The 25,666-nt window shown below is 46.8% G+C and overlaps 1 protein-coding gene and 1 long non-coding RNA gene across 4 annotated transcripts; one reads left to right on the top strand and one right to left on the bottom strand.

Annotated features, from left to right (window-relative positions):
* Window positions 1-575: 575 nt before the first annotated feature.
* HORMAD2 (HORMA domain containing 2) lies at window positions 576-23,721 on the bottom strand. Of its 3 annotated transcripts, XM_068209195.1 has the most exons (13): window positions 23,629-23,721; window positions 22,229-22,313; window positions 21,314-21,458; window positions 19,793-19,856; window positions 18,784-18,820; window positions 17,490-17,510; window positions 16,776-16,793; window positions 15,411-15,478; window positions 12,338-12,489; window positions 11,531-11,784; window positions 11,272-11,380; window positions 9,902-9,966; window positions 576-920 (listed from the first exon to the last, which is right to left on the bottom strand). In XM_068209195.1, the coding sequence occupies exons 2-13, from the start codon at window positions 22,271-22,273 to the stop codon at window positions 804-806; spliced, it is 1,095 nt and encodes a 364-aa protein (XP_068065296.1). In that variant the 5' UTR covers window positions 22,274-22,313; window positions 23,629-23,721; the 3' UTR covers window positions 576-803. The 3 variants fall into 3 exon arrangements, with proteins under 3 accessions (XP_068065296.1, XP_068065297.1, XP_068065298.1); XM_068209196.1 differs by lacking the exons at window positions 16,776-16,793; window positions 17,490-17,510; XM_068209197.1 differs by lacking the exons at window positions 15,411-15,478; window positions 16,776-16,793; window positions 17,490-17,510; window positions 18,784-18,820.
* On the top strand, window positions 5,435-7,607 carry LOC137484954 (uncharacterized). Its single transcript, XR_011005111.1, has 3 exons — window positions 5,435-5,552; window positions 6,732-6,817; window positions 7,508-7,607. It is a non-coding gene; the product is annotated as an uncharacterized lncRNA (long non-coding RNA).
* Window positions 23,722-25,666: the final 1,945 nt, after the last annotated feature.

Genomic DNA, 25,666 nt, shown 5'->3' with positions numbered 1-25,666 from the left:
CTGATGTCTGCAGCTAATCTTGGACACTGCCACAGCAGATGACAGCTCCAGACCCTAAGGATCAGATACTTGTCATGTGTTGCTCTCCTTACCTGTATTTGCAGCCACCAGGTACCTTTCTTACAGCTGGTTCTAAACTGGGTGTATTGCAACACAATTTATATCACACAACTCCCGAGCCCCTTGGCACATGGTGGGGTGTTGATTTAGAAATAAGCTGATAATACAGTCGTGGCAACACTACTTGCAGAGTCAGAAGAAAAACCTAAATATCCAGCACCAGCAGAAAATGTGAACAGATTAGTTTATCTCTGCACTCAACAGAGATAAGACCCCTTCTTTGAAAAAAAATCTAAGCTCCAGGAAACAGCAGAAAGGATGAAGTGAAGCACAATGTGGTAGATCATGAGACATGCTGCCTGCTGGCATTGATACCTCAGAGTTCACCTGGAAATAATGCCATTAAATCAGGGTGACAGAGTGGCACAGGACAGTCCAGCCCCTGAGGAGGGGACTTATCCAGTGAGTAGCAGGGAGTGTGAGGGAAAGAGGCAGAAAGAAGCACACAGACACCATTCATGTGGAATGATAAATTCTCAGCTTAAGAACATCAAACAAGTGCAGCTGGTTGGCAATGCCATGGCAGCTCTGGTGCTTGCTGTCTCTTGGCAATCCAGAGTTTTCGTAAGACAAACAAATGAACATGCAGAAATACACGTGGGATGGGGAAGAGTTAAACATTGGTCTGTACCAGTCAGATGACTGGTACAATACAAACTCACACCTTCCAAATGTATTGTGTGTCAGAACGAACATAATTTCCTGCCATTCAGAGGCAGCTTGTCTGGTTCACTGACCTTCCTTTTCTTCTCGGGTCCTATTACCTCTTCCTGGCTGAAGGCAAGGCTCAGGAGGTTTATCTGTAAGAACCATCAGAAACAGGGATCATTCTCACAGGGCACGCTTCTGCAACATGAGTTAAAAAGTACAGCTTCCAAAAGTGTCATGTGTGTGCCTGGATCCTCTTGGCTTTGCTCAGTATGATCCTGTTCTCCAGAAAAGCAATTAGGCAAGGAATCAAAACTGGAGTACTGGATGGAGCTGGGAATGTAAGAGTTGTGTAAGCAACAGGTTCAGCTTCAGGGACAGGGAATGGGTTTGGTGGCAAGGGGACAGGACCCAACTCCCCATCACTGACAGAAAACAGCAGCAGCAAGGAGATCCTTGAGGAATGTAATAGCTGATAGGGCATTTGTTTCTCCACCAACCTCAGATGGAATGGAAATCATATGGAAAGAAAGGAGGCACTTAGGTGAAATTTGTCACAGCCTTTCAGGAGAAGACAGTTTGTTGTACATCAGGGAATTCAGTGTGAGCTGGTCAATCTCAGGCTTCAAAACTACCTGTGAGTCTGTGAAAAATAATTAAGCCAAGAAAACTTTTTTCCAAAGGCTTAACTTTCCTCTAGGAAGACACAAACCTCTCCCAGAAATACTCTGAGCCTGCGAACCAAGAGGTTAAAAACCACAGATAAATATATGTGAGAATATAAGTGAGTCAATGGAACAGACACTTCAGACAGACCACAGGGAGATGGACAGCCAGGACAACAGCTGAAGTGTTGGCTGTGCCAGGGGACAAACTCACTTATCCTCCTTATCATGTCACATATTTGCATTTCTACAATAATCCAGAGCTGCTGAGAGCAATGTGTGCTGTCGCCCACCCAGAAGGGACAAAGTACAGTCTGGCAATGTGGCCTCTCTCACTGGAGCAGAGCTGAGGGGACACACCACAGCACAGAGCTTCTCCTCCAAAATAAAGTTCAGTTGGATGACAGCGAGGTGAACGGAGAGGGAAAGGAGTGCTAAGAGAATTCCTGCTCCCAAACAGGAGTACCTCCCTCTAGTGTCACTGCAAGGCACGAGGAACCCCGGAACTGCAACAGGGGAAGCACAAGGAGTTAATGAAGAGCTGCTCCAGAACACATCCCGGGGATGAGCACAAGGTCTCCAGATTACAAGATGTGGTCATTATAGAATTCCCCGCTCACGTCACCAAGGCTTGCTTTCCATCTGACCTTGGAATGAGGCTTCGGCAATCTCTGCATAGCAATGGGCTTTCTAATGTGTGAAATACTTCTGATTAGGCCTTAACAGCAAAATACTTTGAAACAGCCTCCCTTCGCCTCTCTATCATGTTTCAAATTGTTTTTCTTCCCTCCTCTTCATTATGAGCCATACAATGTTGCTTAATGCAAAAGTACAATTTCTTTTCCCTAAAAACAGAGAAAACAAGAACGTGCCAAAGTGGGCTGAGCAGGTTCTCCCTCACCCTGCACAGTCAGGCTGACAAAGCTTTCCAAGGCTGCCCAAGGTGTGTTTGCTTGAGGACAGAGCCATGTGTTACAGCTCCTCACCTGATATTCAGCTGCTCCAACTGGCATTTTTGGCAGCTATTCACTTTCCTCTCCCTAACATCATTTTAACCCGTCTGCTTCCTTTTATTTTTGAAGTGAGGACCCAGAGGAGGAAACACTGCATCCAGAACCTCTGCAGTGCTAACACAGCGGCAGGGTTTGTACCCTGTCCAGCTGGCCACACAGCAAAGTGGGGCACAATTCCCATTCTCCCAGCCCCATCACCTGGATGAGGTGTTAGGGCTGGGAGACTGGGAATCCTTCTGTTTTAGCCCAAACCTAGCTAGAGGTGGTGCTTTAATTTCCTCTACTGAGGAATGGATCTTCTACAGCCCAGAAATCTACTCAGTGAAGGTTTTACCCCTTTGCTATTCCTCCAGAATTTCCTGCATGGATGGGATACTTGTAAGGTGGAGAAACAGCCACGATGAGCAGCTGCTTGCACTCCGGCTCCCCCCAGTTCTCCTGCCCTTTACCACAGGCAGCACGAGCACCTCGCAGGAACCTGAGATGAGGAGTGAAAACATCCAAGGAAGCCATGGAGGGCTGTAGAGAAACACTGTTCACCCATGCAATGAATCAGATGTCAACAGTGAGAGGTATTTCACGGCAGCTAACGTGTCCTGGCCTGTCCCTGCCCAAGCTCACGTAGGAGCTCGGAGGCAGGAAGAGACCCCAAGTCCAACTTCAGCTCCCATCCTTAACCAAACACTCCAGCTTCTTCCCCAGAAAAGCTGCTCTAAAGGGGATTAAGTCAGATCCAACATGTGCTTGTTTGACTTGAAGCAGAAAGTAAACCTCTTCAGCGGTGCGGTGAGAAGCAGGAAATCCCTCCCATTGATTAAACATACAATCAAAGTCTCCAGAAGTTAATTAATTCTAATTTTTCCCATGTACTGGGATGCTTCACTTGAATAACTGATGTCAGAGCTTGGGCTGTGAGAATGTTGCATTTCCTCATACACAACCTCAGCCCCACGCATGAGCCAGGTTCTGTAAAAGCAGGTAGGACAAGGTGCAGCCCCTTTCATCCTTACCCTAAAAAGGGACCATGCTGACAGGCAAGACAAGCCCAGAGCAAGCAGCAAAGGCAGCAGCAGCAGCTCCATGACCTCCTGACTCTTGAGTCCAAGGCAGAGTTCAGGATCTGGGTCATATCATGAACACACAGTGAGTTTGAATCTCCTGCTTTACTACGTGTAAAAAAGCAATATTTTGCCGCAGGAGTTTTCCTGTAGAACTGCAGCTAACTTGTGAATCATACAAGTGTTACTAATTTCTGGCATAAAACTCACAGGACAGCTGTGAGTTGTCTGGAGAAGATATCAGGCTAAAAATAGATTAGACTTAGATTAAAGCCTTCCCAAGGCAGACTGGTGGACAAAACAGAGTGAGCAGACCACAGCCACACTGCTATTCTTAGATAGACACAATCAGGACCCAGTTTTGTGCTCTGAAATTTGCAATCCCCAGTGTCCCCACATATTCTGGCCAAAAATTCCCAGCATAAATCGAAGAAAATTTACAGCTCTACTGACATGTGTTCCGCTTCCCAAGGCATCCTATGCAGAACAGCTAAAATTGCACAAGAGCATTCGGCTGTGTCCCTCTTTGTCCCTGGCCTGCCCCATGCTGGGGTTTGGCACTTGGCAAACTTTATGTCCTCAGAAGAGTTCCCTTTGTCCAGGACACGGAGGGTTTTGTTTGGTACCTTGTAACTATCCCCACAAATTCACAAGCACATCAATGTCAAAAGAAGTGCAGTTCCATCGAGCAAGCTGGAAGAATAAGGGCTGAGATACAAGACTGAGCTGCTGAAATAAGGCAGAGTGACCCTCAGGTGTCAGGACAACACAGTTTGTGTGGAGGACTCTCGTCATCAGGGATGTTAATCAGAGTGACCTGAGGCATCCTGTGATTTCAGCTGCAGCTACCACTGACTCAACAGCACAGCAAACTCTTGTCACTTCCAAAAATCAACCTGTTGACTCTTCAGATTGGTCCCCTAAGACCTAATTCCTGCCTGCTCACTAACAGCTGGCTGCTCCGTGCTCCGAAGCACAGCAAAATCCCAGGGTCACAGGACACATCATGGTGTCAGTGGAAGGATGAGAGGAGATGGACACGAACTGAAACCACAGAATCACAGATTCCCAGAACAGTTTGTGTTGGAAGGCATCTTAGAGCTCATCTCATTCCACTCCCCTGTCCTGAGCAGGGACACTTTCCACTAGCCCAGGTTGCTCCATGCCCCATCTAACCTGGCCTTGAGCACTTTCAGGGAAATGTAAGAAATTCCATTTAAACATAAGGACAAACTTAATTTTTTTTACTATGAGGGCAACCAAGTAGTGGTGAAATTCAGCCAGGGAGGTTGTGCAGCCTCCTTCCTTGCAGATATTCACCACCAGAGAGGACAAAGTCCTGAGGTTCTCCCTTTTCCTGTGCTCTGAGCAGGTTGGTTAGCCCTGCTGATGCCCAGCTGGCCCTGCTGACCCCGGTGGCTGTGCAGGGCTGGCTCCGGGGTTAAACCCCAGCACTGGGCTCCCATCAGTTTCCAGTGCCATGGTCACACTGACATCAGTGGAATCCATCCTGATTTCCATCTGTGCAGGAGGATCATGCTGGTTAGTGTGAAAGCCAACTTACGCAGGTGGAACAATGAAAGACCCTCAGTGTGGTGCTGCTGTGGAAAGCTGCCACATTTTTGTGCCCAGGAAACCACGCCAACACATCACTATCACTAGTCCTCTTCCTTTTCCTCAGCTCTTGATAAAACCTTTGTCATTCAGTGCCACTCTTTTGTCTCACGCCCCGTTCTGCACCTCGTGTATCTTGTAGTTTTTAAAGGATTAATGAACAGATCTTTCCAGAGTATAAAACAAAATGCTTCAAAAATTTCTGTTAGAAGACAAAATTACCAATACCTCTCCTGCAAATCTCCTCCAGGGCCCTCAATCACACTGTCCACTTCCGTGATGGACATTCTCATTGCTGGATCACAATCACTTCCCAGAATCGTGATTCCAACTCTGTAACTGAGGGGGAAAAGACAATGGACACTCTTTCTGCCTACTAAGCTGCTACCCAGCAGCCCCTCATGTGATATTAGATGTGTCCAACCTTAATTTATGTGGATTTCTCCAGAGGGTCTGGCTGCTAGAATGCACGGCATGAACACGTGGAATGGCAGCCAGCATGGAAGCGCCACGTCTTCCCCCAGATGTCCCTGTGGGAGCTGCCAGGGAATCCGAGGGTGCAAGGGTTAAATCTCCCTGGATCTGTGGGGTGACAGGCCTCACCTCTGCACACAGAGATCACCAGGAAACTGTTTCCTGCACACTAGACAGGGATAACTCATGGAAGGGATGAATGGCCCCAAGATACAGCTAAGGATCTGACGTGAACTGAGAGAAGCCAGGAATTTCCTGACCTCCCCGTCTCACTCCTCCCAGCATGGCCTGAGCTCACAGGAGGGAGAGGCAAGCTCATCTCTGAATCTTTCTCTCTTCATTGCTTGGGTCTGTGTAGCTTCAGCTGGTTTGGAGGATAAAATGTTCTGGGAACTTCTCATCAGATACACTCTCTTGATAGACAGACAGAGATAAACCTTGCTGCTTTTTTTTCTCTTCTGTGAGAGTTCAAGATAATGACATTGCCACAGAAAAATGCTTTCCTATTGCTCTGCACAAGGCAGGTTTCATCCTTCAACCGCCTTCTGTCATGGCACTTGTGAACGTGGTTTGCCTGGGAAAAATCAGACAACAAAGGTCTTGATCTCCAAGCTGTTGTGCAGTTGAACACACTTGTGCTGACCTTCACTTCCAGAAAGAAGCTGTGTACAGCACTGCAGCTCAGCAGGGCACAGGAGCTGTGGAATGGTTTGGACTGGAAGGGATCTAAAAGCACATCTCACTCCACCCCCTAGCCCAGGACACCTTCCACTAGCCCAGGCTGCTCCAAGCCCCATCCAACCTAGCCTTGGAGACTTCCAGGGATCCAGGGGCAGCCACAGCTGCTCTGGGCACCCTGTGCCAGGGCCTCCCCTGCTTCACAGGGAGAAATTTCTCCCCAGTATTCCATCTAACCCTCTGGCAGTGGGAAGCCATTGCCCCTTGTCCTGTCCCTCCAGGCCCTTATTCCAAGTGCCTCTCCAGGTCTCCTGGAGTCCCTCTGGGCACTGGAAGGGGCTCTGAGGTCTCTATCAGGGTAACTGACACTGATCCCTGGCACACTAGACAGGTATTACTGCATCATCCATGAAAGTCTGTGTCCACACTGTCCCTTGGAGAAAGAGCACATGGCCAGGTAGCCAAGTCTTCTGCAGAAGGAGCAGCAGCTGGAGGCCAGACAGACTGTCCTCTGAGGCCTAAAGCAGCCCTGATCCACAACACTTAGGTATGAATCTCTCCCCAGACATCTCAGTTGCAGACAGCTCCCATCAGGAGAGCTGGTCCACATGGCAGGAGCCTGCCTAAAGCAGCCAGTGAATCCCAGAGCAGAACCCCTGAGCCATCACTGATCCCACTGGGAGGCCCACACAATGCCAAGTGTCAACACGCTCCCTCATGTCCCACAGCAGTCTACAAGCACAGCCAGCCCAGCAGCAGGAGCAGTGTCTGGCAGCAGCTGATGAAGCCAGAAACTTGGGAGGCAGAGCTGCCTGGTGCTGTGCTGATCCAGCCACACCATTCCCAGCTCAGGGCGAGCCAGGGCTCCCTGCACGGCTGTCTCACTGTGCACTGAGACTGTGCTCCAAGGACCACCCCAGAACTTCAGCCCACAGCTTCCTGATGGGAGATAAATGCCTGCAGAGGCGTTCACATGGTCAGATTTTACTCATCTTCTAGTTCTGTTTCATTCCAAACTCATTCCACTGCAACATGTTTGCTTACACGAAGACAAAGCTGACCAAAATCAATTTTCAGGACAAGGACATTCAGGAATGCTCTTTACAAGAGGATAGAAGAGTTTGCTGAAGAACTCAGAAGTTATCCCAAGTTCAGTGTAGGACCACATTCTCATCAGCAAATTTTTAGTAGTTAAACTAATGGGCAGCAATCCTCTATTTCCCCCAACTCTTCACAGCTCCTAAAATGCCAGTGGAAAGAAGGAAGATGCACAAAGATAGCACAGGAGGACAAACCTTTGGCTGATGCAATCAGAAAGCTCCTGAAGCCAGAAGAGGTGAGCTAATTTATATGCTGGTGCCTAACTCTGGATGATTAAGCATCCCAGAGATGCTCTGCTGGGAAAGATCAAATCTCTCATTTGATCCCAAGGATCATCAATCATGAGATGGCAGATAAGAAGACAGTGGAGTACATTAAAATTTTCCCCCAACGTGCAAAGCCCTCTGTCAGAGACTGTCTGTGACCACTCCTAAAGTCCAGGTCCAGTTCTCACTGGGCAGGAAGAGCTGCTTCTCTTTTGGCAGATCCACATTCTCTTGCCTTTCCCATGTCGATTACACAAAAATAAACCTTTAATACTTTCATTCCTGGTTTTCCTGAAGAGCTCTAGGTCAGCAAGATAATGACCAATAAACTCAACTGCAGTTTTTATTTTTGGTAACCAAGCAATCAGAAGGATTCAGTCCAGCTGAAGAGCAGAAAATGTGCTCAACCGCATTTCCAAAAGCAACTTGTGAATGTGGGTAACAGTTTCGAACTCAGAACCTCTTGAATATCAAATCCCTGTGCAGACAGCAATTTTCTGTGACACTCCAAATTGTTCCGGTTAGTTCAGAAGATTTTGGCATTCTCACCCCAACCCAAGAGCTGGAAAACACTGTTAACAGTGTCTGGATGGCAAAAAGGTGTTCACATTCACACCCCAGCAGGTCTGCTTCTCCCCATCTCACCTACATTTGACCCTGTTGGACAACACCTAACTCAGACTTCCCATCCACCCCAGCTTCTCCTCATTTTTAGGACAAACTTCACCCACCAGCTTGGCTTCCTGATTCACATGGAATACACAATGGTCATTTGTTTTAACCACTTCCTACAGAAAAGAAGGGAAAGTCCCTCTCATATGGAAAAGAGTGTCAAATTTTTATTAGTGCAAGCTTTACAGTGATGATTCTAACTACTGGCCTGACTTTGTTTTTCCTTAAACTGGGTGAAATATTAGCCAGTTTCTAAGCTATGAGGTTTTAAAAATAGCATCAAAGAATACATTAGGAAAAGAATCTCCCAGGGCTTGAGATTTTTTTTAAAAAGTCTTTGGAAGCACATGATGGATAAAGTGATTCTTCCATTTTTCAGCAACTAATGCTGTTTCCACCACCTTCAGACACTCTCACTCCTGCTACCGAATTCTAATGAAATGCACATGCTGAGAGAGGTGTCTGGTGCTGTGCTGGCCATCGTGACAGCCCCAAAAGAAGGTCAAAGCATGAATCAGTGCGGCAACCATGAGTCTCAAACAAAAAAGGCTCCTGTTTTCATAGACGACAGAATAAACAATGATCAGAAGGAAAGCGGAGGATGTGACAAAAAAAAAATGTGGTTAAAGTTTGAAAAATACCAGCCTAAGCACACAAGTTCAGTTCTAAGATCCAGAGTCAAGGCAAATACCTCGCAGATGCCTTTAGAATGACAGGGTGAGTTGCAGTCTGCAGTTGCTGTCTGAGTTAGACACCCTGGGATTCCTTTCAACAGAGGCGGGGAAAATTTTAGTAGCAATTTCCTACTCATTAACTTATCCTGTAAAGATGCAGTTTCTGACCATTCAAGCTCACATGATTCTCAGCTAATTTGAATGGGAGGAGGATCAAGTGGCAAGTCTGGTGGTAGAGATTTGCCATGTCACTGAACAAACCTCTGCACATGCCCATGAGTTTGGGCTCTGATGGTGACTCAGGGTTTGGCTGGGCAGTCTTCAGGGTGGGATTAATTTTTTACTTATCTAAAACAACCTACCTGGTCTACCTTAATTCTTTGGGTTGCCCCAACAACCATCAAAAAAGAGATCAGTACCTCCAGGGGATAATTCTTCCTACCCTCGAGGGGTAACCAAAAAGGGATAGGATTCATTAGGTACCTGTGACTCACATGTAAAGGAAGTCTGGAAGCAAGAGGGGAGAGGTGAAGACCATATTAGGCAAAAAATACACCCTTCAAACCTAAACTAGGGTAGTGATTTCAGACCCTTAATCCAAAACCACCCACAGGTAAGCAGGCCTGGCTGGGTCAGAGATAGGCTCTGTGTGTGTTACTCAGAGGTACCAACTCCAGAGAACAGAATCAAATTCTGCTACTGGGCAGAGGAAATAAACTGATCGTGGAAAGCTTCTTCCTAAATGCTTCCAGTTTATGTTTACATCCCTCTGCTACTCTGTAGCTTCTATGTAGTGTGATCCTGCACAGTAAATCCACTAATGTTAGTGAATTTTGTGTCATCTTTGATGATGCAATGATCCATGGCAGTGAATTCCCCTGTGTCTGGAGTATCTCAGAACCACTAAAGCTTCCTCACCTCCTGACACAGCCTTGAGCAAGGCATCCTGTCTGTCTCCTTTATTCCTCTCTTCTTCTTGCTACCTGCAACCCAAACAGCAAAGCAAAATTAGCTGCAAAGTGCTTAATTAAAAAAAAAAAAAAATCGGGAAGCCGGACGTAACCACTGAGGCAAAAATCCCATGAAATTATGTAAGTTTTGCTCTCAGACACTGCCAGCAGTGGCAGTCTATTCCTAGAAAGAGATTTCACCATGAAGTGCCATGTGAACATCACCTTGCAGCAGCTTTACCAATTATAATCTCCCTTTTAACCTGGATCTAAGGAAACAAAGCTTATGTCTAGACATGCCCTAAGTGTGAGGTGTGGGGGAAAGGAGGGGACATCTCCCCTGGTTAATATTTATTAACCATTCAGACAGTTTCAATAAAATTTGAGGGGGTGTCCAAAGTGTTTCAGTGTCATGAGATGAGGCAACTGTTTAGAGGAGGAGGATCCTGTAAAAATCCCCAGAGCAACAAAAATGACAGGATGAGTTAACTCCTTATTAGTCATCAGGGAATCTGCAGGAGAAAGACCTGCAAAGGTGATTTCACAGGCAGGGAAGCTGCTTTATCCCACTGCCTGGCAATCCCAGGAATGCTATTTACCATTTTGTCACTAGATGGTATTGTTCCACAGGCTATATCCCAGAGCCTCAAAGGTCAAACAGCATGGTATAGCAGAGGCTGGGTTGATTAAAGGCAGAGAAAAGGCTTTTTGTCTCACATATTTTAATGTATGTTTTCCCACATGGAAGTTATTAGCAAAAGTCAAAGTGTAACAGCTAAAGGAAAAGAGCTTTGTTGAACATGGAGATAATGTAACTCAGTTTTGATGATCTGGGCATTTCCTCCATATCCCAAAAAAACTGCTGAGATAAAGGGGTACAAACCAAGCATAATCAACAAGCCCTTTGTTACAGTTCAGTCTGATCTGACACAAAATTCAAAGAGCCTGACAAACTCTGCTCATCCAAAACCTAAATATTAGAGAATCACAAAAATCACAGAATCATGGAATGGGTTGGGTGGGAAGGGACACTAAAATCAATCCAGTTCCCACCCCTGCCATGGGCAGGGACACCTTCCACTGTCCCAGGCTGCTCCAAGCCCTGTCCAACTTGACCTTGGACACTTCCAGGGATCCAGGGGCAGCCACAGCTGCTCTGGGCACCCTGTGCCAGGGCCTCCCTACCCTCAGAGGGAACAATTTTTTTCTCTAATATCTCTAATAGCCTACTGTAATTAACAGCACTGAAAGACCTTACCCAGGACATTGTGTGGAATACATTATGCTGGGATACAATCAGGAGCAGAAGCTCCTTCAGTTTTGAAACTGGGCGTTTACCTTTATCTTCAATGCAAAAAGAAGATGCTTCTGTTTTCCTGCCTGGATGGGTGTCATTTTTGTCCCCTTCATGCTCATTTGAATCTGCTCTGACAGGGCAAGGGTGATTCTGTAAAGCAAATGAAGTTTTGTCTTAATAATATAACCTAAAAAAATACATCCAGGTGGTAAATCCATAAGGAAAATGTTTCTTTTAAGGAGGTTTTTGCTAGATAAATTCTATTCTTCTGGTGAGAATCAAATAGAGCTATTTCTATACCTTTGTGCACTCCTCCTCCTCATCTTCCTCGCAGTCCAGCCCTTGGTGAGAGATCTCAGTAGGGCCACTCTTCTGGATCAGGTTGCTGTCAGCCTTCTTCACCCTCTTCTTCTCAGTTGTCACTCTGACTTTCATGAGGTGGAAATCAGTGGAGACTGAGCCCACTTTCAGGTTGATGGGATCCCCAGCAAACAAGAGGTCACCAGGGCTGCCATCTTCCTTGAAGCCAGGGGGCTGGTAATCCTTGGGAGTGACTGCACAGGGAGAGGAAACCCCATGAGGGAAACCAAGTTCCATCTCTCCTTAGTCTGATTTAGAAAGAGCAGTTATGAACCAGCTTCAAGTAACATCGACTACTAAAAATATTCCAGTTTATTTTTATTTTTTGTTTTGAGAGGAAGGGACAGAATGCAAAGGGTAAAATGAGCTGAGCAAATGTTATCATGGAGCTCAAAGAAAAAAAATTACTTTAGGATGCTGAAATACCATTAAAGTGCTGGAACAAAACCTGACATTGCTTGCTCCTTAAGGAAACAAACTCAAAAAAACCACCAAACCCAGGGAAAAAGGATTTTTCCCTTTCACACCACATAGCTGTACTTCTTATATGGATTTCAAACCTTTTCTAAAAACATCTGCCATCCCTGTGCATCAGAAAGATTTACTGTGTTACACCATTTCTCAGTGCTATCAGCCAACAGCTTTTCCCATCTCACCTTTTCTATGCTTTATTTTATTCACAGGGCTCACGCTTTTTACAGAGACTGATGGAACTCTTCCCCAAGGCACACACTGCTCCCCACCTACCATGGTTGTAGTAGAGGAGTTTCATGCTCAGGGTGATGTCATTGGGCAGTGGCCCCAGGTCCTGCATGAGCAGGTACAGGGTCCTGAGCAGGAGTCTGCTGGCCTGCTTGACATCCTTGCTGCACAGCCCAGCCACAAACTCCCTGTGGTTGCTACAATCGGAAGAAGAATAATGGATTTGTTATCCTCAGTCATGAATATTCACGATCCAATTACACACACAGAGCACCCACTGACTTGCCTGAAACCACCAGTGACAAAGCTACAATGTCTTTATGTAATTTCCAGATGAACAGGGAAGTGAAACAGGCTCCAGGGATGGGGTGGCATCCGCAGAACACCCCTCCAAACTCAGAGGCCTGGCATTTACATTTGAACAGATTTGGGAGCTGGGGCAACCATTACACAAATGTCATGACTCACTTGTTTGAACATGATTAAATTGGATCAAAGCACCACAAAACAAGTGCCTTTCACCTAAGCAATTTCAGGAATGAGAGGAATGAGTTGAGGATCCCATCTAAAGCCGATTCATCACAGGGGCTATTTTCAAGTCCATTCTGCAGTTTTTGAAGAGATGTGAATTGCATGTTCTCACTCAATTCCATGTAAGAAAAAGCAACTCAGAGGCACATTTTTCAGCAGTGACAAAGGGGCATTCCTCTCACCTCCTTCACCCATTCAAATGTCAGCTGGCTGCTTCAAGCCAGCAGTCCAGACAGAGACCCATGGGTGGCATGAGTGGGATGAATGGCACTCCAGAGGAGTTTGTTTCTCTTTGATTAAAACGGAGGTAGATGAGATGAGCAATTCAGAGCAGCCAGCCAACTTCAGACAGAGCAGATGAATCACTGTGTGACTAAAGGACCTGAACTTCCCTAACTTTCAATGAGAAGGGGTCACAAAGATGTGCAGCTCCTTCATCACATCTTTGGAAGACCCCTGACATTATGCATAGGCTGGAGGGTGCCCAACACAATCACCCCAAATTGCATCAAAAGCAGTAAAAAAGTAACCCAAGAATATCCCAGAATAAAGCTGACTGACTGACCCTCAGAAAGGAACAAATTAAGACCAATTCCCCTTTCCAGCTGAACTTCTTCAGGTCATGTAAATGGGGTGGCTGTGGAACAGCATGACTTCCCAAGGTAAGGAATCACAGCATCATTTAGGTTGGAAAAGACCTCTAAGATCATGAAATACAAATTCTGTGGTATTAGATGTGCACTGTGGTCTTTGATTAAATCCTGCATGTTCAGAAACATACAGTGAGAGGAAAATGCTGGCAATGCCTAAGGTGGAATATCCATCACCATTACAAACTGTGGGATTAGCAGATCAGAAATGGCAAAAGGAAAAGTTCATAAGAAAAAAAGGAATGAGATATCCATGAGAATTAACAGGTCAAGCACTGCTTCAATATGGGAATAACACTGAGAATTTGATGCAGGAGGGAGTCAAAAAGCAGAAGATAAGGAACAGAACCTTGAAAGGAGTGGGATCCGTGGCAAGGAATTCCCCCAAAATCCATCTAAAATAAGGCAAGGACCATTTAGGAAAAAGTTTCCCCTTACCCCTTGGATGTGATGCTGCAGCCCCACAAAACCTCTCTCCCAGAGTTTGCACAGGACAGCTGCTGCAGGTGTAAAAGGCAGCGATATCAGCTGAAGGAGCTGATTGCAAAGATGACACAATTCCCTGATCTGTGCCAGAACTCTGGATTATTAAAGACTGCAGGGACACGCACGAGCCTGCCACAGCACTGCCAATCCCCAAGGAAACAGGGCCCAGGAATCCAGTGCCACAGGCTCTGGAGCCTCAGAGCACATTCAAGCATGACAGGAAGACAGCTTGGCCTCTCCCTGGATGACACAAAAGACACCCGAACCCCATGTGGGGACTGTCCTTATTTCTAGGAATTAATGAGTAAGGCTGATTAAAACCCCAAAGTACTCAAGGACTATCTATTATCTTTCAAATCCCAGATCTCCTCTTCCCCTCAGTTTGAGGACAATGGACAGCAGCTTCAAAGCAGAAATGGAGGGCATAGCCAAAAGGTCATTCCAGAGAAAATTCATATTTGCCCAAAAGAAAATAATTTTGCCTTATGGTACAAATTATTTGGATGTGCTTAGAGAAAGAGCAGCTAGGGGCATACTCCAGGAGCGCTGGGGAGGAGCTTTCTGAGGAGCACACAAGACAGCAGAGCTCTCTTGCTGTCCAGGCAGGTTCCAAGGTCCATCTTTCACCAATGCCAACTGCAGAACAAAGTAAAAACAGGTTAATTATTTTTCTTTGCTTTGGTTATAGCAAATGGCCTTTGATAGTATTTATTTGAAGCTCCACAGGATTATGGCCTACTAAACACGGCTTTAAATATCTAACAGAGAGTGCCAAAAAGAGGCAAAAAGCTGCTACTTCCTGCCACATGATTTGCACCATCAGCTCAGCCACCCTAAGTGAAAGTTCTCTCAGGTCACCCACGCAGGGCTGCTCAAGCAGAATACTTGTATGCAAATGCTCAAGGGGAAAAAAATCCTGGGCCCAGGATCACGGTGAAAGGGCTCAAACCTGAGCAAGCTTCATCTGAAAGCACAAGGCTGCCTGGTGGAAGTGCAAGAGACAGCAGCAAGCTCAACAACTGGGCTGGTTTCTGCATGGCCTCCCTGACGAGCCATCATTTCTGTCAACTGCCCTTGGCTCAGGTGTACTCTGAGGGCCTCGTGGTGCTATGTAAGAATATTTCAGCTCATCCTCCCAGCAGTTCATTTCCTGCAAGGTGAATATCCTCAACTCTGATGCTATTTCCAGCTGCTTAATGACTTGGACCTGCTCAAACCACAGAATCACAGGTTGGTTTGGGTTGAAATGACCTTAAAGCTCATATTGCTGCCCCCCCCGCCATCCGCACAGACGCCTTCCACTAAACCAGATTCCTCCAGCCAACCTTGCTTCGGACACTTTCAGGGATGGGGAGTCCACAACCTCTCTGGGCAATCATAAAATGCAGGCTCTTAATGCTTCAAGAACACAGTTTTTAGTGTAACCCTGAGAAAGCAACCCAAATCCTTACCTACTGATGTCCATCTGGGGCACCTTGTTTTTGTACTTGAATTTGAATTGATACATTTCAGTGACTGTCTAGAGATGTAAAAAGAAAGAGAAGCAGAAATGGATCACTTTGAGGAACAAGATGTGTCCTGAGCTTGGAGAGTCCTTTCACACTCTCTGCCAGAGCACAGAATTAATCTAGTGACATGCTGACAATTTCAACTCTATTATTGCTTGCACAAGCTTTGGCAAATTCTCTTAGCAGCTACATCTTACCTAGCACTGAAAGAATCACAACAAAATTACAAACTTCCTGCCTCCTCCTTCTACCTCCTCTGTGGGCCTGGCTCTCCAACTTCAGTCTCTAGCAAGGCTCCAGGGCTGGCCAATCCTCCCAGTGTCCCTTGCTAAAGGAAAACTGGGAAGCTGCACAGGTGACCAGTGTCACAAGGAAGCCTGGCCCCGTGCTCTGTATGGGGACAAGGGCCTGGGGGATTCTTCCCACAGGGAAATCCAAACAATATTGCATGGGAAAAAGCTGCTGAACTTCACTGGTCTTGGACTCTTTTTGAGGTAGACAAAAATAGTGGATGATTTTCCATTTAAAAGAATTAGAGAATAAAACAATTAGGAAGAACAGACAGCTTCCCCCCAGGAGAAAGGGTCTATTGTACACCAATTCCATGCCTATAATTCACTTTTTCCGGAGACAATGAGGTCGATTAGTAGGAGCTCAGTTGAGCTCTTAACTCTGAGCTTTCCTTGCAAATCCCAGCCTTGGCATGGCTCAGCTCCTGCTCTGTCCCCAGACTCCAAGGTGGCACGCAGCAGAACTGGAACCAGGTTCAGATGCAAAGGGTCTGAAGCTGTTCTCTGATCCCCAGCGTGGATGCAGACCCTCACTCCTGGATCACACCCCCCAGACGAAAGCAAACAGAAACACAACAGGGAACACCAAGAGGCCGAGGACAGGCACTACCCAACACACCCATCCAGGTCTGAAGGGATTCCTGACTTCTGTCCTCCACCTCTCTGCATGACAAACCAGCTCTTTTCATCAGGGCTGTTAAAAAGGTGGTTTGCAAACGAGTAACGTTGAACGTTAAATTTCCCATTTTTTCTCTTTGGGAAGAGAAAACAAAACTGTGAACATGCCCATTAGTTGTCTTCTAACATCCCTGCCTGAGGCCCTGGTGGGCCCTCAGCCGGGGCTTTGATCACAATGCAGCTCGCTGAGCTGGCACTCTGGAGTGAAGGCACAGGAACAGAAATGGGGTCACCAAGGAGCTATGTCAGGGTAGGACTTAAGCCTCCACTCCACGCTGAATACAAATGTACTCACCCATGCCTTCAGCTGCCTCAAAGATTAATTAAGACTCTTTCTTACCTCGGGATTGGTGTAAATCTGTTACAAGAAAGCACAGTGAGGACATTCTCCCTGGGACAACTTGAACCAGTGACTAACAAGGATATTTTCAGTTTACACAGAGACTCTGCTATCTTTAGTGTGGGATCAGAGAAAGGAATGGCTGGCAAAGAGCCTTCCTCTACCTGCAGTCAATACTTACCACTTCAAAGACAGGTAGAAGACACTCGTGTGTGCAATATTGGAGGAATGAGGTTAATTCCCATTCCAGCCCTCACAGGCAATCGATGCCTGAGATTTAACTGCTCAGATGATGCACAGAGCAGATGGTGAGCAAAGCTCCTGGTGCTTTGCAGTGGGCTGGGGCCAACAGCTGCCTATGGAACCACCAGTGTGTGGTTTTTCCAGGATCAGATTAATAAGGAGTACCCTTCTGCAGGGGGAAATGGAGAGGACATGGCAGCTTCCATGATAAGAATCACATGCAAATGCCTCTCAGAGTTTAAGGACACAAATAAGGCCTCAGTCTGAAGTCTGACATGCTGAGAAAAACATTGCCATGCAGCCTTGAACTCTACATTTACTGTTTCTAAGAAAGGTCACAGGTCTATTAAAAATCACACACATTTTGGCTTCTCCTAAAAAAAGGCACAAATGGGTTGACACAACCTTGACTCTGTATCTCTTTCAAGCAGGGGAGGGGAGAGAAAACCACTTTGTATTCATTTTACTTACTGCAAGGACAGCCAGGTGTAGCTAAGGAGGGAAAATCAAAACAAAACACAAAATCAACATCTAACCTTAGTGGGCAAGGAAAAGCAAGTCCTATCAAACCCTGACTGCCTACACAGGGAGAAGGAATAGATACACTCAACAAACCAGGAGTTAAAACCCTTTTTGCAGATTCTTCCCAGCACAGCATCAGCAACACCTAGTGGCCAGTTTGCCTGGCTTGACACAGTTTCCCAAAAAACAACTCCATGCCCAGTAATCCCTCTTGGGACTCCTTTCAAACAAATCCCCAAATACTGGTTTAAAACTCTTCACAAGAGCAGCCATCCCTACTGAAGGTTAATATTTGCTTTCTGCTAGGAAGTTCTCCAAAGGTATTTAATTTATGCTCTATCAAGGAACTGCACATGGGACTGCCCTTAAAAACAATCTTATAACATGCATTAAATCCTCCAGTTTTTCTTTAATCCTTGTCAAACTATTAATTTATGTCTCTCATAAACAAAAAAGTGCTAAATATCTCCTAGAGCTGTCAGCAAGCACTAAACTGTGTTCACAGCACTATTAATTGTGCACACTGACAGTTGTAGTCATGTCTGAGGAACACTCAGATCATCAGTGCCAGAACCACCAGTGCTCCACCTGGTCTGGAGGAGCTGGTCTGGTGAACAGTGCTGTGTCAGGACAGCAACTGGTGCTTTTTCCTGTGCAGGGCAGTTTTTATGTGAGATTCAGCAAGGAATATGAGCACTTGCTGGATGGTTTTGTCCTGGAAGCAGTTACATACCTTATTTGGTGAATTAAGGGGGGAAAAAAGGGAAAAATTCTGAGCCTGAGAGAAAAGCCCGGAGGGTTAGAGAACATGAGATGAAGGGGAAAGATTAGGGAAAAGGAGATGAAGGACAGCAGAAGCAGAGAACCTCTCTCAAGAAAACAAAAACAGGCAGGAGATCCAGATCTCAGCTCTGTCTGGCAGGATCTCTATCAGACGTAAAGAGAACACAAATGTAGAGCACAGAATTAATCCATTAGGGCACAGAATTAATCCATTGCAGGCTGCAAATTGGTTCCCACACCATGGACAGGAGAGCCCAGAGAAAGCGGACAGGATTTGAGCTCAAGGCATAAAATCCCAAATCTCATACTGAGGGCAGGGTCTTTCCCCTGTCCCACAGCTGTAAAGGTTGTTGTGTGCATCAAAGATCACAAAAGAAATACAGCAGGAATGGAAGGACAGTTTTGTCCTTACTTTATAAAAAAATAGGACACTCTAATAAAAAGTGAAAAAAACACTTACATACTGCTTTTCCAAAGCATCAAAACAACCTTGAATCCTGCCATGGAAAAAAACACATGTTAATACTAACCAGCAATATTTATCTCCTGATCTGTAAACATACTCATTAGATGTGGGTTAAAGGGCATTTTTCTGGAATTAAGTCAACACAACCAACAACATTTGGGACTTGTGAAGTCCTTTTCAGGTCAGTCCCAAAGGCAGCATTCTCCTTTCTGCATCTGTGCATTGTTTATACTTCTGGGGCATTATCCTGTCAGTCTAGAGCCTGTTGAATCCTGACAAAGACAAGGATTGGAGGCCAAAAGCTGGCTCTGAGTGTGTCCCTGCTCAGTGCTCTGTTCCAGCTCCCCAGCCAGAGCTTTGATGGCTCTTTTCCCATCAGCCTTGTACAGAGCTCAGTTCAATCTGAACATGTCTGGTCCTGTAAATCTTTGTTATCTGATGCAGAGTTTACAGCAGTGGATTTTCTCAAAGTAGTAAATATTATCTGAAGCACCAATGGCCAGATATTTACTCTTAGAGTCAAAGGATGTGCAGCAAGGTATCTCCCTAGCACATCAGGGACAGTTTTTCTGCTTGTTGGGAACATGCCAACTGTGAAATACATCCTGAAGAAAACTGTGGAGTTCTTAGGGAGATAAAATATTGTACATACTGAAAAACACGTGCAAGAATCCCTATCAAAATGAAACTAGAAAAAACTAAACACAACAGAAAGGATCTCATGACAGTCTTTACCCTCTCTTGGCACCTCTGCTGCCACATGTGCTCTGGGGCCTGACCATGACCTCACTGCAGCCAACACTGCCACAGACCTTGAACTCAACTCACATGATCTCAGTCACTAATTCTGTCCTGCATACACAGGGGCAAGCACCCCCAGCTGCAGTGGGAGCTCCCCTGGCACCAGGGCACAATGTTTTCCAGTTCAGGAAGAAGAAGAATGCAGGGGAAGATGTCTCCTACTCAGCACAATCTTGTCTTGGTTTCGCTGTTACTCACTTACCACTTGACTATCTGCAATGATCCCAGACAGTTTTTATCTTCTCGGAGAATTTTTAGACAGAGGTCTGCAAAACCAGATTTAGCACATAGTTACAATCCTTATCACAGCTCTTGGGCAAACACTGAAACTAAGCCAGTCCATCCTCCCTTTTTTGGATAAAAGCTTTATCTGAAGGTCCTTCCTGAGCGGAAATGTTGGGTTTCCACCACGTCCCAGGTGGGCTGACACAAGCTTATTGCTGGGTTTGCAAATGTCAGAGCTTTCCTCAGAAGCCCTGGGCTCTCCCAGAAGAAGGGATGGAGTTACAGCTTTATTACAAAACACCAGTAGCTTTATCCTCTCCTCCTTCCTCTTCTCCACTCCATCCTCGAGCATTCCCTAACACTTTCCCTTCTGCATTCAGACTTCACCAACATCCATGTGAAGTGATGCCCCAATGACTGTGCTCACAATAAACTTTCTGTGAAGCTTTTCCACACAGCTCCTTCTACCTGTACTTCCAGGCATTCAGAATGGCAAAAGGCATGCCTGTCCTGCAGGTGAAAGGGGGCATTAATAACACCTTAGGGTTCAACCAAGGGGCCCTTGAAGACGTGAGCGGGCCAGATGTTAACACCCCTCATCAAAGAGGTACTAGACACACCTGACATTTGACCAGTGGCTTTTCGGAGTCAGGGGATCAAGAACCAATTTGGGATTTCTGTGCCCTCAGCCAAATCTACAAAGGACATGTGAACATTTTTCAGGGCAACTAAAGCCATAAGGGACAACACAGAAATAGACTGGAATGCATGGGGACATTTCACACTTTGAATGATCATAAAGATGTTCATGAATCAAAGCATCACTAATTCTTGGGATTGTGGTTTTACACTGAAGGAGGGATGATTTAGATTAGATGTAAGTAAGGTTTTGATAATGAGGGTGGTAAAACACCGGCACAGGTTGCCCACAGAGAAGGTGGATGCTCCATTCCTGGAAATATTCAAGGTCAGGTTGAACGGGGCTTGGAGCAATCTGGTCTACTGGAAGGTATCTCTACCCATGGCAGAGGTTTGGACCTGACCATCTTTTAAAGGTCCCATCCAACCCAAACCACTCTGTAATTCTATGAAAACTGACAAATCTAATTTCAGCCTCCCAATGAAAACGAAAAATGTGAACCTCATGGGTTCAAAGATCCAAAAGAAAATAGAACATTCCTATAGAGTAAATTTTTAAAACTTTCTGAGTTTTAAGTCACTCTCCTGGCTCTGAGACCTGATTCATGGGGCTGGCAATGCCAAGAAATGACTCTAAACCAAGAGGAACACCAACAGAGAAGCCCGAAGCTCAAGGCTGTCTTCCATGCTCTCTGTCAGAAGTTCTGTCTGCACCCAGACTTGAGAAGATTTGAGCATCTGTAGCCAACTCCCACCTCAAGTGAAGACACACACACGTGCAGCCAGAAGATAACACGTAAGATTATAGGTAAAACGTAGTGAGTAGAAAGAAGCCCTCAGCACAAACTGCAGGTGTTACCATCCAGATAGCGTGTGCCATAGGAACTCTCTGGGAACAGCCCCCTCATGTAGGTTATGCAGGACACGGAGATGGCCAGGAGCCTTTTCACCAGCACCAGGGACTGCTGCTCTGTGGTGATGCTCTCAGGGAACAGCACTACCTCCTGGAAAAGCCAAGGCCAGAAATAGCACCTTCTTAAGCGTAACACAGATTATATTTAGAAACAAGTCTCAGCAGGTGGGAAGAGGGTAACTTAGAAATGTAAAATGAAATTTTAAGGTTTCTCTGGTGTTTAAGCTAGGCAGGGAAGACTTGTGTGTGAGGTGGGTGGATTAAATGATTTAAGGGCAGAGATCAATAGATCTGACATCCTTACTCAGATGCAGAGTGCACTGGTTGGATGTGCCCTCCCCTTTATCACATTCCCACCCCCTCCACTACACCCATGCTGGCACTTAACAGACAGCCACCCCTCAAAAAAGGTGAGCAGTTTTAATTGTGCAGTCACACAAGCGCCAGGGCTGGTGTGGCAGCCACTGCTGTACCAAAGGCTGCTGTTTTGAGTTCTGACAGCAGCCTGAGTTGCCAACAGAATGATTTTAACTCCAAGCTGTAAAACAGCACCTGGAGCTACAGTAAATACACACTGCGTGATGCCAACACGAACAATGCAGTGGACACTGCACTAAATTAAGTTCTTCTATTACTTTATTGCTGTTCTTCCTGCTAATAAAGCTCTGTGCACATCTAATGAGCCTACATTTATTGAGTCAAATCATGTCAGAGCCCCACACTGCCTCTCACTGAATTGGAATTAATCCAACTAAGAACAGTGCAGACAAGAGAAAGGTTTCTCTCCTCTGCAGGCACGGGCGTGCCAGGTCCCATACCAAGAGCTAAGATTGTCTGCACCACCATATTTTAATTTTTTACCTTAGAGGGCTTTTTCTTTTGCTTGAGTAGCTGCTGAGCAGCCATCCTGTGTTTCAAAGACCTGCCTTCCACTTGTAACTAAACCCTGAAAAATAAAGAAGATATGAGACGCGTAGAAAGCACAGTTACTGCTCTTTCTCATCTATATTAAAGTAAGAATGAAATTCCTCAGAGTTTGAAAGCTAATTGCCAGGAAGGACATGTAAAGCAAAGCAAACCAAGGGTACTCCATGGCACTGAGCCTATAGAGAACTCCTGCTCACTGGTAAACAATCAATAGTATTCGAAATTCAGGGCCACAGCTGCACCTGGTGTCAGTCGGTGCCACTTCAGAATGCATTTCTCATATTCCAAACCACAAATGTTAATTCCTACAACCGACAGAAAGTGTGAAGGGGGAATGTGAAAGAACTGGAGGTCTGCCAATAGCAGTTAATATCTTAGCAAGGGTAAGCAGGAAATGTGCTAACAGTCTCGGCCAGAATAAGGGAATGATTCTTCTGGGACACCTTGAAAGGTAAAAAAAAAAAAAAAAGAGAGTCCCAATTGTTTCAGTTAGACAAGCCTGGACTGAAGAGGAAAATACTCATTTTACCAGAATGGAGAGCTGATTGATACAGGCAATAACACTGGATATTCCATGTTTCCCACTTGAGTGAGGTGCTTGATTTAGCACCATCTGACAATCCTGATTAAAAACTTCCATTAGCTGGAATTAACAAGGCCTGCATTAACTGGTTTGAAAAATGACTTTCTGGGAGATCTCCACATCTCATTGTAAATGGGGGATGTTAATGAAAGGAAACACCATGAACGGGTCCCAGAGGGACGCTGCTGAGTCCACAGCCACTCGACTTCCCTGGTAACAATTAAAGTAATAGCACAAACATGGCAGGGTGATTTAACTCCTGACCTAATGTAGCCTTTTATTAACTCAGCTGATCAAACCTTGTTCTGCGTTTGCACTTTTGTGCTTTTTTTTTCCTGTGGAAGCCTTGTTTCCATTTGTTGGCAGTCATTAAGACATGTTGATTGGAACACGGTGACAGCTTTTATGCTAAATTTAGCGCTTCATTTAGTAATGAGGACAGATTACAGCTATAAAAGTATATTTAAACAAATACACACCTGCAAAATTTTTAATGTGTTAAATATTTTAGCAAAGTACCTTTTTTTTTTTTTTTTACCCAGGCACTGTGAGCAGGGCTGGAATGCAATCAAAGCAGACAAAGGTGTTGTAATTACAACGTGAGGTTATTAACTAAATAAAGCTGATTTAGGTGAGGCAAAGATGTAAGAAAACATGTTTTATAAACCATACCACATTTGTATTCCAAGCTGACCCATTACAGCCCAGCTGTTCAGGTACAAGGTACAAGGCTTTGGCATCAGTGTCTCACCTGTGTTGGAAGGACAGAAGTTGCCCTGGAACTCCAATACTGCCCCACTCTGCATCCACCTTATCACCGAACAGCAGCAAATTAGTATTGGACAGGAAAAAACAAATCACATCCTCAGGAACCCACTGCTCTCTGGCACCCTGAGCCCTGCACCCCTCACTGTGCACCTGATGTTGGAAAGATGAGGCACCACAGCCCTTAAAAAAGCAGCCATGGCGCCGAAGATGGGTTTTTTTAACTTTCTGGGGAGGTTCCTGGGGGGTTTTGTGAGTGGAAGCCCAGGCCCGGCCGGGGTGCACGCGGGGCCGGCCCTGCCCCTCACACAGCAGCACCGTGAGGAACCCCTGAGGCCCAAGGGGGCAGCGGGGCTGAGGCGCGGGAGCCGCGAGGCACCGAGGGAGCCCAGAGGGAGCCCAGAGGGAGCCCTGAGGGAGCCCAGAGGGAGCCCAGAGGGAGCCCAGAGGGAGCCCTGAGGGAGCCCAGAGGGAGCCCTGAGGGAGCCCAGAGGGAGCCCTGAGGGAGCCCAGAGGGAGCCCAGAGGGAGCCCAGAGGGAGCCCTGAGGGAGCCCAGAGGGAGCCCTGAGGGAGCCCAGAGGGAGCCCTGAGGGAGCCCTGAGGGAGCCCAGAGGGAGCCCAGAGGAAGCCCTGAGGGAGCCCAGAGGGAGCCCAGAGGGAGCCCAGAGGGAGCCCTGAGGGAGCCCAGAGGGAGCCCTGAGGGAGCCCTGAGGGAGCCCTGAGGGAGCCCAGAGGGAGCCCTGAGGGAGCCCTGAGGGAGCCCAGAGGGAGCCCTGAGGGAGCCCAGAGGGAGCCCTGAGGGAGCCCTGAGGGAGCCCAGAGGGAGCCCTGAGGGAGCCCTGAGGGAGCCCAGAGGGAGCCCAGAGGGAGCCCTGAGGGAGCCCAGAGGGAGCCCTGAGGGAGCCCTGAGGGAGCCCTGAGGGAGCCCAGAGGCGCGGGGGAATCCCCAGAGGTGGGAGCGGCTCCCTGGGGTCCCCGAGGTGCGCGGAGCTCCCCTGAGGCGGTGGAAGCGCTGTGAGGCACGGCCGGACCTCCTGAGGCACTGAGGGGTCCCTCCGGTGCTCCGGGCCCCCTGAGGCGACGAGGGGCCCCGTAAGGAGCTCCTTGAGGAGCCCCTGAAGGACAGTGGGGGCCTTCCTGGGGCACGGGAGACCCGAGGGTGCTGAGGGCTCCCCTGAGTCGCGGTTTAGACCTGCCCCAGTCCGGCCGGGCGAGTCCCTTACCTGGGCCGCCCACCCTCCACGGAGCCGCCGGACCCCGGGGCACGGACGGTGCTGAGGGCGGGGGCGGCCCAACCCTTGAGGCGGAGACTTGACCCTGCCCTGCGCCTGCCCCTGGGCGCGGCTTGTCACCTCTTCCTGTTCGCATGGCTGTCCCTGCCCTTTGCTCTGCCCCTGTGTCTGTCCCTATCTCCGTCCCTGTCCCTATCCCTGCTGCCCTGTCCCAGGAATTCGGGCAGGACAAGGTCCTGCAAAAGCGCAGCCATGGCAGGGGCAGTAGTGTGGTATCGTACTTATTTAAAATCACTTTATAGTAAAATAATGGGTTTATTAGCAGCATATAACCCCAAGGGAGGTGCAGTTTTAAGTTACTCACATTCTTAGAATACTCTGGTACTTTTCTAGAGAAAGGGAGACTTGGTATCATCCCAACTCAAAGGTATCAGGAACTTACAAAGAGCAGAGAATTTTGGAGCCATTGTCATAACCTAGGCAAGGAGGAATGGTTCTCTGTTTCACTAGGGTTTTATTTACAGAATAATCTGCCTAAACCAATTCTTCCAGGTAATTTATTATCTATCCTTCAGATAAGGAAACCTATTTTTTCCTTTTCATCTCTACTACAAGCAATTCAAGGGGATGCTTGTGAGAGCACACCCATCTTCCCAGTTCCCCCAACTCTGGAAATGCCAGTCTGTCCAGTTATGATGGTTTGCCCAGCTGATAGGACAACAAACACACTTCTGTTTTTCCACACTGTTTTCTGATCTCTTTCTCAAGACCTTTTCCCTAGTTCAGTTAAC

Source organism: Anomalospiza imberbis, chromosome 18, assembly GCF_031753505.1.
Source record: "Anomalospiza imberbis isolate Cuckoo-Finch-1a 21T00152 chromosome 18, ASM3175350v1, whole genome shotgun sequence".
NCBI classification, from domain to species: domain Eukaryota; kingdom Metazoa; phylum Chordata; class Aves; order Passeriformes; family Viduidae; genus Anomalospiza; species Anomalospiza imberbis.
Note: the sequence above shows the minus strand (reverse complement) of the source record. Positions and strands in the feature narration are given on the sequence as shown.

Coding starts and splice junctions, on each gene's coding strand:
- HORMAD2 (XM_068209195.1), bottom strand. CDS start 22,273: ATGGCTGCTCAGCAGCTACTCAAGCAAAAGAAAAAGCCCTCTAAG. Junction 17,511..18,783: donor ATGCTTTGGAAAAGCAGTAT/GTAAGTGTTTTT, acceptor TTCCCTCCTTAG/CTACACCTGGCTGTCCTTGC. Junction 11,785..12,337: donor ACTCCTCTACTACAACCATG/GTAGGTGGGGAG, acceptor CTCCCTGTGCAG/TCACTCCCAAGGATTACCAG.